This window comes from Myiozetetes cayanensis, unplaced genomic scaffold (genome assembly GCF_022539395.1).
Source record: "Myiozetetes cayanensis isolate MyiCay16 unplaced genomic scaffold, myiCay2020 scf46, whole genome shotgun sequence".
In the NCBI taxonomy this organism is placed as follows: domain Eukaryota; kingdom Metazoa; phylum Chordata; class Aves; order Passeriformes; family Tyrannidae; genus Myiozetetes; species Myiozetetes cayanensis.
In genome coordinates this window covers 38,609-54,284 of record NW_026087698.1, presented here as the reverse complement: position 1 = coordinate 54,284, position 15,676 = coordinate 38,609, and the positions used below count along the sequence as shown (strand labels likewise).

The window sequence follows — 15,676 nt, the reverse complement described above, 5'->3', positions numbered from 1 at the left end:
GACTTGAACTGGACTTCAGTCTGATTTAACATAACTGCACCAGATTTATCATAAATACTGCATGTGTGAAAGTAGGAAGAAAGTCTTTGAGTAAGCTGAAACCAGGAAATGGTAATGAATGACACTCAGAAAGAATACATTGTGTTCCTAGAAGGAACACGTTCTCTGACTGTTGGGTTTGGGTGTTTTTGTATATTTCACCCATCAATATAGATGTTATGAGGCGAAAAAAAAGATCAAACGTTTCACAAATGGAGGGTAAGCAACTTTTATAACACAGATGAAGATATTAAGTTACTCTTCTCTTTTGATTCATTGAGAAGTCGGAAGCTCATTGGTACCAAAACCTGAACCAGTTGCAGGTAACATTCAATATCCGTAGGGATTTTGAGGTGGAAAATGTATTCTGATAACTACTTTCATGGTAGGATATCCTGTATCTGCAAGATCACTTCTTATACGTGACAGTCAGCCAGGAGCACTGCCTTCAGATCTGGTTTGAATGTCTGGTACTTCGACTATGAAATTGAGCCCAGGCAGTCTGGAAACCTGGATTAAAGACCAGAAGGACATCTGTGACTATGTAAGCCAAAACTACCTCAGCAAGTAGAAGCTATGAAAATAATTGTGCCCTTGTCTCTTCTGATCTTAGAAACTGGGTAAAGGTTAGGGAATTTAGTGTAAAAGGCACATGAAAGTATTTAGGAGCTACAGCAGATGGAATACAGCCAGAGACTTTGCCGAGTATATTACCTTCTCTAAAGCAAAATTTTGGCATTCAGAAAATTCTTCTTGCTTTTTATTATGTTCGCCCTTCCAGAACGAGGTTCCAGCTGCTTCAGATCCTGCCACTAGGTCAGACAGTCCAGCAGTATTCATGCTGCCACTCCTGGTGCTGTAATTCTGTGTGCCAGAAATCCCTGTGCAGTCTGAACTTTACCAGGTTCTTCCTGGTTTCTTCACAACTCCCAGTCCCAGAAAATGATGGATAACTGAGGGAGAACTGCTCCACAGCAGCTCACAAAGTCTCTCTCAAGCTGACAATACGGTCTTTGAGACTAAAGCGAAAGACATGGATCGGTCACACAGATCTTTGGAAATGTTTTTAAGAATTCTGGGAAATTTGAACACGTGCAACTTTTCTGGATTTGTGTGAGAAAAAAAAAACATCTTGCATGCTCTTAAGAAGTGAGAACAGAGCCACAGTGGGTTTTGTGCTCTCTCACTTGAGCGTGAAGAACCCTATGCATTCATCTGGCCCCTTTAGCAACTCTGCTGGTTACAGTTTGATAACATTGGTCTGTATTTCCATGTAAACACACTGTAAAACTTAAAGGCACCAATTATGATCAAAAAATTAATTTTATGTGACGAATACTCATGTAACAGCAAAATTAAGACATTTTTTGTTGCAGTTACAAATGGAAGGTGTGGTGGGTTTTTTTGCTTGTTTCCATTTGCTGCTTTATTTTCGCACATACTTGTGTCTCTAGCACTTGCATCCTGTAAGAGATTAAATGATGAAAGCTTTTCCATATTTCTGCAGGCTAGAAAAATAATCAAGCCTTCTCAGTTCTCCAAAAGGAAAAACAGTCCCTTGAGGAAACACAGTCAACAATGTAATGAGTTGTGAAATCTATGATTTTAATGGGTCATTTCATTTTTGCCTGAATGGTTCTTTCATGACTAGTCTTCTAAGCTTACAAATTTCAAGGTTGACTTTTTGCTAAATGTAGACAGCTGGCCTTCAGCATCAAATTAGTAGCTAGTCTTGTGATTTTCTACAGAAATTACTTATTATACACTCTGATTGCCCTACAAAATATATATTACTGCTATGACTATTAGAGGATGTAAAAAAGGTAATTTAGGAAAGAAGTTCAGGTAAGCAAAAAAAAAAAAAAAAAGGGTTTTCAGTTTATGAAAGACCCTAATGTGAATATTGGCTACAGTGCCAGAGGGAAAATGCAAAAAGCAGAACCACACAAAAAAGAGACCTATTGAATTAATACTTTAATATACAAGAATCCTGATTCATCATTAAAAAATCAATAGCTAGACCAGAATCTGTTCTGGTTTATTGCATCTTAGATTATGTATAAGGTAGACACAGTTCATGTTCGAAGTACTTTTACTCATGTTTCTATAGAATATTTGCTTCTTAGCAAAATGGGTATGTATACAGCTATGGATACATCAAACTTTGCAAAACTTTGTCAGAATACTTACATTTTAATAATTCAGAATAGTTTACCTCTAATAGCTGTACTTTGAAAAACTGTAAAGTCATCACTGTTTAAGGATTTTTTCCAGTATCAGCTACGTTCAGGAGCAATTATTTTCTAAACAGGAAGATGTGTCTCTTCTGCCAATAGTGTTCACTTCAGAATGCAATACTCTTTTAGCAATGTAATGAGTCCCATGTTAATTACTATGAAGTCAAAAAGCATATTTTACAGTTAACAAGGTGAGCATACACTGAACACCTAGAGAGATAAAATACTATCTTAACATAGGTCTGAATAAAACAACACTGTGCATGTTGTCCAGAATTCTTACCATTAATGAAGTTAAATGTCAAATTAAGCTCTCATGGTCTATCAATCAAAACATGTTTATAAGATTTCTTGAAGCTTTTGAATATAAATATTGCAAAGATACATTGAAAACCATGAGAATGATTCACTGAATATCATGTGAAAAATCTTTTGTGGAAAATGAGCTGGAATAAAAGGAGAAAAACTAAAATTACTTGAAGAAAAAGCAAATATATTTTTCCAGTTCTTTCTAATCCCAAATCAACACTAATCATGTTTGATCTGTGGTACTTCTACAGTATCTAAGTACGTGAATCCAGGATTAATCCCTCCTTTCACTTTTTGTGGTCTGCTGTTTTTTATTTGGTTTTGAGCTTAATTAAAATCAATGATTTTATAAATTCTCTTAAACTGCAAGCATCCTATTTCAGAATTAGAGACATACAACAACCTCAAGCAAAGGGTTCTGCTTGCCAAATTTAAATCTATTATCCCTCTCAACAACAGCAAAAGCGGAGATCCCTCTCCATCCTTTCATTCTATATTTAGAAATCAGGTGCACTCAACATGAGGCAGCTTAATCCCTTTTAAAATGTTAGAAGTCGAAATATCAAGGCTGTCTGAAAACTGACTTATCAGTGAGATCCTGCCAGAGTGCTTTTGACAATTTACGCTTTAGAATCAATAGACACTTTTGATTTCCCATCAGAAAGACACTCATCTTTCTACAGCTCAAGGATCTAATATTAAAGGAAGGCTTTGGCTGCTTTATGTCCAAAAATAATGAGCATAACTTTTACCAGCAGCTCAGAAAACAGCACAAGTAAACGATAAAGATGAAAAAATTTTGGATTAAGTCTATTTTATACGTTTGTTTAACATTTTTATTTTTATTCAATTATTAAAATCATTCTAACGTTCCCCTTTGAAAATCCAGAATGCAACTATCAACATAAATGATGCTAAAAGTGCAAAGGTTTCTGGATTGTGGTTGTCTTAAAATTCCACCCTTGTGTCTCCTTGCAGCTGGCAACGCTGGAGATCTCAGTTGTGGATATTTTTAAATCAATGCCTGATCAATGACACTAATTATGTACTTAAAATCCCATCTGCACTTCAAAATTACATTAGTTTAGCCATACTTGTAGTATGCTGCTACCACAGGACATTCAGTAATGTATATATTTTGTCACATTTGAGAAATTTTAAAATAAAGAGATCATTTCAACTTATCAACTACAAATAAATGTTGATAAAATGGGGAATAATGCTTCTGTGTTGTATTACCCACTGTTCTTAGCCATTATGGAGCAAAACATATTTTTTTCAAGATGCAAATGATTTCAACTAAGTCCTTGTCATTTTCCTGGATATTTAGTTAGTACTAGTTTTTCGTGGATTTTTATTTATTTATTTATTTATTTAAATATCTATTTTTCACAAAATTCCTGGGTAATAGACTAAAAATTTTGGTTTGGATTTCAAACCTTGAAAAGCCTTGAAGATTCCTACTGAACTTTGACATTCATTACATTAGTTTGAGAATGAATAATTGCTTTTGAATACAATGAATAACCTCCTTAGATACGTTTGTTAATGTAAGTAACAACTTTATTTTGGATTTTTTTTTTGAATTGTCACTTAACCCTACTTCCTCAAACAGGAATATTAAAGGTTACATTTCTCTTTGGTTATCCTCTGCCCCAGAACAGTTAATTTCACATTAGCCTCGTGGCAATGATTTCATGAAATTTATCACAGCAATGTAGAATTACCATGAATCTCAAAATGCAATTTTTTTCCCATTCCTCTGCAAGTCAGACTGTTTATCACTGACCTATTAATGAAAACCACATTTATATGTGGCATAAATAATTGACTACCAAAACCAAACAGCACTCCCCCAAAACAAACCACCCCAAAACAACAGAAAATATAATATTTCTATACTTAAGAGGAAAAAAAAACACAGTAGTGCTGTTAGCCTAGGTAAACTCACAGCACTATATAAAGGAAGATGATTCTTCTACCCCAAGATTCTGAAGACTGAGCAGCTTAATTTATTGGTGATATTTTAGTTTCATTTCACGTGGTTCATAATATATAATTTACCAGTACAAATGTGAAACTAGGAAGAGACAACAATATCAGAAAGAAAGTTAAAGAAATTATTTAAATTCTAGAATCTTTGCGACACTGCAGTTTAAGTCCCTAATATTTAAAATTGAAAGAAAAGCGTAAAACCTACAAATTAAGCAAAGCAGCTAGGGTCATAGGGTCATAGTTTTATGGAAATTTTAGAACACACCGGTGAAGGCTTTTTGGAGCATCCACAAGTTCATAAATTATTTAACTGCAAAAAATAACTAAGAAATAACTTTGATCCTGCAAATGACAAAAATATTGAAGGTCCATTACAATCCATTGATTCTTAAATTACATTAATATACAAAAAATCCATAGCACTGAATTTTGTATTACTAAACTTACGACACAATTCTTAGTTTTGTTAAATAATGATGCAGGAAAATGAAGAAAGAGGCAGAAAAGTCTCTAAAAAAAAGATTACTTCTATACAGGACGTAAAAATATATATAAAAATTTCCACTGAATCCATCCAAATCAATTCTCTGCATCAAAATAATTTATTACAACCCCTCTGGTTATCAGTCTAGCTCCTGAACATCAGCAAAACTGATTGAAGAACGAGGGATAGACTACATTGCTTACTGAAAAAAAGAGAGTAACAAATATAGAGTATTGAGTTTCTGTTGCACTAATTTTCATGACATAACACTCATTTCTTTGTCTCACTCTTTATATACAACTAATTGTAGTGGAAAATTATTTACCTAGAACATATTTATCCATGTTTTGGAAGAAAAACAAAAAGGATATAAGTTAGACAAAGACTGCTTTTCTTCATCTGGCCAGGAGGCCAATTAAATTTATTCAAAACAGCAAGGAAATAGGAAATCACTGTCAATCTCACCTCAGAAGTCCAGAGCAGGACCAGTTTGTGACAGAAGGTTTAAAAAAGTGAATGGAAAGGGCATTATGCATGCCAAAATGCATTTTGTGTGCATAATGCCACTATCTAATATATCTGTGTATTTCACTTTTTCTTTGATATTACATCTAACTTTAATATTGGACTTAATTAACAATTTTTAAAATACCCCCCCATTAATAGATACTTTATTTCTTCTCACTTTTATAGCAAAAAGATGAGACAGAGACAAGTCAGTAACTTTTCACCAGAAAATTCCTTTGTATATAAGTGACTTTGATATCATGAGTCTGTTACTTTCTAGACATGTTTTATGAGTGTCTAATGCACTTTCAGCTCTTACCTACTATTTTCTGAAGTTGCTTAGCTCATGATTTTCTGTATCTTTGAGGTATCTAAAGATGTAGGGGAGAATGTAATACAATAAATGTTACATAATAGTATAAAGATTACGAAAGTATTTAGATGAGTTATTTGCCTATCTGATACTAAGGGAAATGGTGACTAAGATATTCACTAGAATGACACCATTTTGTAGGGCTTTGAGATTAATTTAGTCCAGGAATTCTGAGTTCTCCACTCATCTGTAGAGCCCAGTATGGCAGTATGAGCAGGATAATAAAAACCGAAAAAATTCACATCTTGTATGCCAGAAAATTGATTCATAACAAGCAAAGCAAAACTATTTTAGAGGAGATGTCAAGAGACACGTCCTTTGTCTAAGTAAAATCTCAGAATTTTCTGTAAGGTTATGGCAGAAAAAATGTTTTATGTTTTCAGATTACTTTAGAATTGAAAACTTCAGAGTTCTTTAAAAATGGAAAATTTTCCACTTTTTTTCAATTTAGGAAATTTTAAAAAGTCCCTGATTTGTCCAGTCTAGAAACTGGTGAACACTTTTGAGTGCTTTTGATTTTTCAGCAAAAAAAAAAAAAATTCCAATCCCTCTCCTCTTGCCTCAAACATGCAGAAAAAAATTAGGGAAAATCAGGTGCACCATTACTTACAATCTGTTTTTGCATCCCTCAAAATATTAAAAGAGGCATGATCTTAAATTTTTCATTACTGCAAAGGATGCAGAAAGTCAAATTCTATTGTGACTCTCTAAAAGCCACCACAATGATTCAAATTTTTGATAAAATTTAGCCTTTACATAAGATGTGAAAAATATGTTACCTAAAATGCATAATATCAAAATGGCTATATTCAGATTTCTATTTTTTGGTTATATTAGCTTTAACAAAGGGGATATCATACATGGATTGTAGCAAATTTTATGTTTGAAGCAAATTTTTATTTAATATTTCTCTCAGCCCGTTCAAGGTTGCTTGTAAGAATATTGAACACTGCAGTTCATCATCACTTTCTTAAAAAAATTGTTCTCTTTTTTTCCCCTCTATCCCCTTAGCTATTTTTCAGGTAGAAAAACAATCCCGAACAATTTCAAAATACCCTTATTAGCATTTCTTCTGTGCATTTCGCCGTAAATTGATTTTGCTATTCCACCAGTGAAACACATGAAATAGCTGGTTGAAACCTTTTGTTATGCTTTGTTATGCTTGAATGAATTTTGACTACAAGGCTGGAATTAGCTTTCTGGAAATAACCGTATGAATATTCCTAACTCCTCATAAATGTTCATGAAAGCACAATGGGCTGTAAATATTTAAAATATTAGCAAATCTTTGATCCTATATACTCACTCTGCTTAAGAAAGAATTTAGCTCTTTCTTTTTCTTTCTTTCTCTTTCTTTCTCTCTTTCTTTCTCACTCTCTCTCTTTCCAGCTCCTCTACCCTCTTTTTCAATATCAGAACCACACCACATACAGATGTGAACACAAGACAAAGCAAAGCCAAAGCAGCATAAATTTAAATTTAGACATAAATAATTACTGCTCCAAATTCTACCTTTAATGAAACTGGTGTGCACTTCAAAATTCCTTAAAATTGTGCACGTGCAACACCATATGCAACTTTCATACGTGCCCATATATTTTCTATTAAGTGTTTAATACAGGTGTTAAAAACTTTTCCTACAGAAAAAATGAAGCTGTACAACAATTTTAAAAACAATTTCATAATTAATATACTGACAGATCAATGGCAATGTTCTCACTGAAAGCTGTAATTATTGCAGGAGCTACAGGAAAGAATTAAATCTGTGATTTCTTCCTCAGAAACTGAGTGGTACTGGAATTTCATTGACATTACAACAGTATACATCATCTGATCTTTTATGCAGAAATCACTGTAGCGAGTGATTTTTTTCTTTAAAAGTAAAAGATTTAGATTATTATTTTTTCCTAACGTAACTACTGAAGTCAGGTAAGTCATAAAAATCTAAGTCATGATGCTATGTGGTTCAACTTAGATTTGCCATTAATTTATAAACCTACAGTAGTTACCACCAGGTTAGATCTTTTTTTGTTCAAGTTTCATTTTCTTATTGCTTGTAGTAAAGCAAAATATCAACCTCAGTGAATTTTGTTTGCATACTACTGAAATGCAGGGAATAAGGTCTTCCTAACTATATTTTGTTTATATACAATCCTAGCTGCTATTAAGATTTTCTTAATTTGTCTGTTGCTTAAATTTTAATTGCTAGCATTACGTTATGAAGGTTAAACTGCTTCTTAAAAAAATTGCTGAAAATGGACCTGCTTAATGTGTGAGAAATGTTTTTTTTCTTTAACCACTGACTTGATGTTTTCTTCAACTGTTGATTGCTAGAGTTCATTTAACCATTTTGACCTACTTAGTGCAAGTTCTCAAAAGGCGATTAAACTATAATGTTTTATGAAAAGAAAAATATGGATCTTACAGCATCATATTTATTAAATTATCTTTTAAATGCTCTTTGAACTGAAAAGAACTCAATAAGTTTAATATTCAGTGAAACAGTAAGGTAAAGGTTAATTAAAAAGACAAAGAAGTTCCATATACACACCAGAAAAAAAAAAAAAGACCAGGTAGCTGTTCATGCATTCAGATTTTCAGGGTGATTCTGAAAAATTGGCAGTGTAAGCTGGCAGCATAATTAAAATACATGGATTTCTTCCTACTTCAGGGGAAGAGAAAGCTCTAAGCCAGGTTTTTTGGTCATTTAACCACTTTTATATTCAATTTTCTTCTGTCATATTTTGATCAAATAATTGTGTGTGAATATGAAATCCTTATCAAGCTTATTTAGCTGCCCAAATATCAAGGCTCTTCCAGTGGTGTGTGTGCTCTCGTGGAATAATCGTCTTCTGAATGTTTTACCTGTCAGGTTGCAAAAGCTCATTAATTCAAAAGAAGGCCTACATTCTTGGGTGTAAAGCCCCACAGTATAATGGTTAGTATAATGATAGTGCAATTAATAAATCCTTTCCAGTGGGATTGGAATGGTGGATTAGAGTGTACGTACAACCAGTGTGAAACAGTCATCCCACTGCAGACAAAACCAGAAGATAACCGAGGTCAGCAAGGACAAAACCTTCTCTCTGCGTGGCTGGGGGCTCTCCCACAGATCATGTTCGAGAAATGACACCTCAAGAGTCTCCAGATACAGCAAACCATCCACAGTGCCCAACTCACTGACTACTCATCGTGTGAGTTACTGGCAGAGAGTGGACAGAAGCACATCCTTGTTGGTCCTGCCTAGACATTGGCACCGATGGCTCCTGTCGATATCGATTTGTGTTCACTTGTATATAACCAACAAAACTGCTGAACAAAGTTGGCCTTAGAGTTTCCTTTGAACTTCTGTGGAGACACCTTTATACAGTAATAAAGAATGTTTTTTTTAGGTCAACCAGCTAGGTCTTAATACGTCTAATTTGGACTATCCTGATATTCTTTCTTAAAATTAGAAAGTCATACAACTTTGGGCTATGAGTCAAACTCCACGTATACGAAACCCCTGTGTTTATGTCTATTATACTGAAATAATTAAATCAAAGTTTATAAAATTTATTTTTCCATTAAAAAATATTTTAAGTAGTTGTGTTTTTTTTTTTTTTTAACTTAGTTCTTCTTACTTGATTTTTCTATCTACTTTTCCACTATTGCAAACAAAGCTGATGTTGGAGTAACTACCCAGCAGTTGGCAGTATTCATTAGCTATTCTAAAGTGTTGAATATTTGCAAAACTTCAGGAAATCAATGAACTAGTAATAATTAAAACTTTGAAGAACATTTAATGAGTTATTTCTGGATGTTATCACTTTCCTTAACTGCTAATGGACTGGAAATTTTTTTTGTTATCGTGGAGTTCAGTCACATTATCTTTTTACTTACAGAGAGCTGAAACATATTCTAAGCTGTTAGCTGTTTTACTAAACTGTCTCTGCTCTCATCATTTTTATTATGTCTTCATGTAAACTATGTTTTGTACTTTTTTTTTTTAACCACAGTGTTCTCTCCTCAATCCCTTTAAGTTTCCAAGTAAACTTTCTACATTTAAGAAACACAAAGCTATGTGGTTAAAAAACCATTTCAGTGTAACTTTCCACGTTCCTGACAAAGTTCCTGCTAATTTTTAACTTTTCATTGCTAACTGAAACAGTGCAATTTATATGCATATTTGGTTTATTTCTTTATTGATGACAAAAATTAGACTCCTAAATAATCAGTGTAAACACAATCAACCTTTTTCCTGTCTAAATTGCATTCAAATTTCCCTAACCTTGGCATTTTAAGGACTAAAGGTATTATTAGGTTAGAACCACAATCTATCTACTTGTCCTAAATGAATGTTCGAAAGTCACAATCACTCTCAACCACTAACTCAGGATGAACAAATAATTTGTTTTTATTCAAAGTAAAGAATTATCTATGTTAAAGGCAAACCCACTTTCAGTTATCAGATGATTTCTTCTGAACCTGTAATGGTGTGTTAATTGATTCTATGAGATCACTGACAACACACCAATGCAAGTAATATCTTCCTAATAAAATACTTTTTTTTTTCCCCAGTCTACCAGTCTATATAGTTTGGTAATCATTTCTTGTGTGGCAAAACATTTTTTTTATAACCATGGATGTGTAATGACTACCTTTGTTCCATCTAAATAAAGCTTTCATGTATATACAATTACAAATACAGTCAGGTTTGTTGCTTGAAAATCCATAGAAAATAATTAAATACAAATCCAGTGCAGAAAAAGTATTCCTGTTCCATAGTAAGTACTGAATCTGTACTCTCAGTAAAAAAATAAAGAATAAAATCTAAGTTAAAACTGATTTATTTCAGATTATTTTACTGAAGGCATTTTCCATCTCACCTCATTCTACATAACTCTATAGAATTGTGTCTGAATGAACCAAACTGAATGAACAGTTTAATCATGTTGTTAAACAAACAAAATGCTTGAACGTGACAAATGAGTAAGACAGTCAAGTCTGCCGAGGAGGAGAGGTGGACAGAGGCAATCCTCTAATTAGGCTACCTGCTGCTTCGTGTCTGCATGAGGTCAAACGATACCAGCTGTAAGGTCACAAGCATTCCTAAGGTGTGCCTGCACCACAGGGCAACGTGAAGGAAATTACAGATCTGGAAAACGCATGCTAATGGGGCACAGATAACTCCACGGCACATGAAGAGAGCCAGGTGGAAAAAAAGATTTTAAATGTGAGCTTTTTGAGAAGACCAACATGGTGGTGCTAACCTTGATGATAATACATACGTTATTCAAGATTCTGAGGGCATATATGGCTTCTAATTAAGGCAAGTCCTTCCAGGTGATATAATTTTCATTGATATCATGATTCCACTCAAAACAGAAGTTCATGTTTATCAAATCTGTACACTCGGATAACTAAGTAGATTGGGATATTCCTTATTCACTATATCTATCAATAAGCAGCGGATGTTCCAATAAATCATGGAGGTCCAAGGAAAGAAATAATTTTAGGGTAATTGTGTGTCTTTGAAAGTGTCTGGGTAACCACCAATGTTCTCACTGTCTGTATTAATGCCGAATCATTAAGGATAGATTTTGACCCAAGACAAGGTATTTCAGTGAAGTCTCCTGGGACTGCACCTTTGAATCAGTTTATTCATCAGACTCCTCATCAGTAGTAATTAAACAGGAGACAGTATCCATAGGATATCCTTCTTCAGTAAGCCCCCAGAGCAGATCCAGCCACTGAGCCCTCAGACAGCTTACCATCATGTGGGAAGCTGAGCTTCATAACTTCCCTGAACTTAGACTACATTGTGGTTCCTGGTTGGTTTACAGACACCAAAAAAAAATTATTTGAAACAGTAACATACACTCTTGCATATTCAATTTTTATTTTAATCCAGAGTTTAGCTGTCTTAAGAGCCATAATTTTAAACCAAGAGTATTTTCTTTCTTCAGTATGTCAACAAGTGGGGATTTGTTTACCAATAACAACATACTGCCAGATTTTAATAAAATCCTTCCTAAAGATATTTAATACTCCTTAGCATTAACACCGTGATGTTAAAACCAAGAAGCTCGCTTGATATACTGGGGGGAGGGAAAAAAAAAAAAAAAAAAGAAGAAAAATTTCCTTTAGTATGTTATTGACAGAAAAGACTGAGCTCTTGGCTACTTAATGAGATTGATGACTGAGATTCCTCAGTATTTTTAGCTTTTGATTGTTTAATGGACTTGCATGTTTGTTGGTTTGGGCTTTTTGTATGATGACTGAGCATAATTTATTGTTACAGAAAGACCACAAGCACAGCACAAGGTCTAATGTGCTACGACTTGATAGTCTAAGTATTTTTTTGGCAGATTTTATGTAATCTAACAGACGTGGTCAAAAAACTTCAGAATAGATGTTCTTCACGCAGAAAATGTAGTAGGAGTGCCATCACTAGGAATGGAGAGCATGTTTACAGTAATTAAAAGAAGTTCATAGCCTCTTATTCCTACAGTATCCTTGACACAATGAATAATATTTGAATTACCCCTATACTTCAGCTAAAATGGTTAATCTCCAGAGATTCTGACAGATATCCAAGTGTCTAAACCTTTTAGCTAAGTCAGAAAAGACAAAAACAACAATGGTATCTAATTTTAATTTCATTTACATTAAAAAAAAATCCCATAATTGACCAAAAAGAGTGAAAATGTATGATGAATTACTAAATAAAATTTAAAACGATAAAGAGATTTCAGGAGATTTATGTAGAGATTTAAGATAAATTATAAAATAACAGGCAAGTTTCCCTCACTTTGGTAAAAATTTGGACCATATCCAGTTATGAATCATTCAAACATTGTGCACAGGTAAAAAAAAGTCTTTGAAAATATTATTAAAAATTAATAAATAACGACAACCAAGCAGTAAAATACACTCACCCTCTCTTCGATTAAGCCTTGCAAATCCAGGGCTGTGACTGCTGGACAGCTCTGAAGAACTGCTGAATGACGACTGAGGCAAAGCAGACACCAACTGATCATCACAATTATCTGCCAATGAGAAGTACCACACTCAGGTTAATGCAACAAGCACCACTTACTGGAACTGTAACAGAATCAACTCTGTATGTGAAAGTGGTATATCTCTAAAAATTTCCTCTTCTTGTATTATGTGTAAAAGTATCAGTACCGAAGCAGCACTTTCGCTTTCTTTGTCGCTTCAACCCCACACCCCAACACTTCATGAGACTTCCAGGGTATAAATCTTTTTCAATTGGCTGTACTCGCTCACTTCTAACCTAAACTCTGGGGAAAAAAAAAAATGGGCAGTGGTTCACAGCTCACTCCCCATGATTTGCATTGATGGCAACTGACACATCCTAGTCTTCGTCATAGTAGGAAGCTACAATTTCAGCACATGCTTTTTATTTCCTTTAGACCTGATGTCAGCACAGGTCTTTGCAATCACATTTAATGTGTAATCACAATAAATACTGCTTTTTCTAAAAAAAAAAAAAAAAAACACACAAAAAACCACCAAAACTCAGACAGAAAAACTGAACCAAATCAAATAAAATATAATCTCATCCCTTTTAAGCACTGCAAGCATGACAAAAGTGAAAATCTTTTGCTTTGCCAGTGGCAGGTGTGTTTGATAAAGACATGGGGGGACAAAATCATTATCCCACAGTTATTAGCATGCAAGTCCTAGCAGCGTACAGAATAAAACCTGAGTGTTTCAGAATAAGAAGACTTAACTGCAGTTTGCAATCAATTGTGCATAAACAAGCAAATGTTAATCAATACTTTGGATGTTAAATGCCTCTCCAGCTCAATTACTATACAGAGCATGTGTTCATTCCCCATTTAAATTTGAAAAATATAAATTGAGAATCAATATCTGATCTAGTTTTAGCTGAAAGAAGATTAACTTTAAAACCTGGAAGAAGTAAAAGCAAATCTTTCCCTAATTATACTGGGCTGGCATCTGTTGTTTAGGAAAAGAGGAAATTATGTCAACTTTTAGTCTGTATTAAGTGATTCTTTTCAGGGCAGTCATTTTCTTTGGATGGAGCAGACAAGTGAAAAGTCACAGGCAAATTCTTCTTCTTAACTCTTCTGTTTGTCTACCAGACTTCCACTGTCAAAAATCATAAATATTAATTAATCCAAAATCTTTTTCTCACTATCATAATTAAGTGCTGAATAATTATGGATATTTCTAATTAGTAGCAAGACTTTTATATGAATGTCTCAAGGGAATTTTTTGATCACCTTCAAAAATTATTATTTTTTTTTAAAGTTCTTTAATTTAGTTCTTTAGGAAAACTCTTTCTAAAGACAAGGTTGAGTACTGGCCATGATTTTTAGAGCTAGAAGTTCTCTCAAATCCCATAAATGATATACATTGACAACAAACAATAGGGTTTATTAATTGCCTTTGATAAACTCACATATACCATACTTCTGCCAAATTCAGAGTTCTTAACTCATGAGAAACCAAGAAATAAAACTATTCTTTACTTTCACAACTTTATTTGCTGCTCTAGGTCCACACAATACAAAAGGCAAAATTTTATAACTGCTCTCTACTGTCTAAGCACAAGCTCATTTTTTTCACTTCATTATCCACAGATTAGATTTGTAATGGTGAAAGAAGCTGCGCTACTTGGGGCAAATTGTCCAACTGGTAAGCACAAAAAAAAGAAAAAAAAAATGAAGGGAAACGAGATTTCATCTTATGAGCAAATGCACTGCACTGGTAAGTATTAGAAAAAGGATATCATTAATGAAAGGTTTCTTTACAGCACAGAAAATAAAAAGAACTTGTTAGTCATAAACTGCACCAGAAAGAGAAGAATACGAACCTGCCGTGTTTCACACATAGAGCTACTCACACTGCTGAAGCAAGAGAACACTTTATGTGTCACTGATCCTTTTTCTACTGCCAAAGTCTATATTGCAAGCCTACATACCAAGATGAATATTAAGAGGATAAAACAAAAAGGCATTTTCCCTGAAATCTACTTACATGATACACAACCATGGAACCTCAGAATAGTTTGGGTTGGAAGGGACCTTGAAAGGTCATCCAGTCCTATCACCCCGACATAAGCAGGAATACCTTCCACCAGGCCATGTTGCACAGAGCCCCACCCAACCTGAGCTTTGATGTTTCCAGGGATGGGACATCTACAATAAACAGTTCCTTTCATAAAAAGTTTCCTCCTTTTATGTAGCCTAAATAGTCTCTTTTAGTTTAAAATCATTACCACGTTCCTATTGCTACAGGCTTTCCTACAGACCCCCTTAAATCATTGAGAGGCCACAATAAGGTCCCCAGGGAGGCTTCTCTTCTCCAAGCTGAAAAATCCTAACTGTCTCATCCTTTCCTTGCAGGAAAGGTTCTGCTCCATCCCTCTGACCATTATTTTTTTGCCACTCCTCTGGTGCTGCTACATGGTCCATGTCTTTCCTGTGCTGAAGACTCCAGAGCTGGACGCAGTAGAATGTCTCGTCTCTTCCACACGCCTCATATTTTCAACTTTGATCTTCTGGTGAGAGGTGGCATGTGCTATGAATCACCAGGAATGGGACCATGTGATTAATAGTTAGAAGCACTAGCGATAAACAACAGCAGACACACCACTTTTACAACACCCCAGGGTCTGAATAAGTCTTCACAAGTTTCAGTTCAGAAGCAAAGCAAAGAAAAGTACATTTCTGCTGGATGCCTTTGTGTTGTTTGCTT

General features: G+C 34.3%; 1 protein-coding gene across 1 annotated transcript in view; it reads right to left on the bottom strand.

Annotated features, from left to right (window-relative positions):
* The window catches only part of CNTNAP4 (contactin associated protein family member 4), a 146,992-nt gene extending 133,674 nt beyond the window's left edge, over positions 1-13,318 (bottom strand). The window contains exons 1-2 of the mRNA XM_050330957.1: positions 13,270-13,318; positions 12,865-12,975 (exon numbers count right to left, since the gene is read on the bottom strand). Of these exons, the coding sequence (XP_050186914.1) occupies positions 12,865-12,975; positions 13,270-13,318 (160 nt within the window). The remainder of the gene's footprint in view (positions 1-12,864; positions 12,976-13,269) is intronic.
* Positions 13,319-15,676: the final 2,358 nt, after the last annotated feature.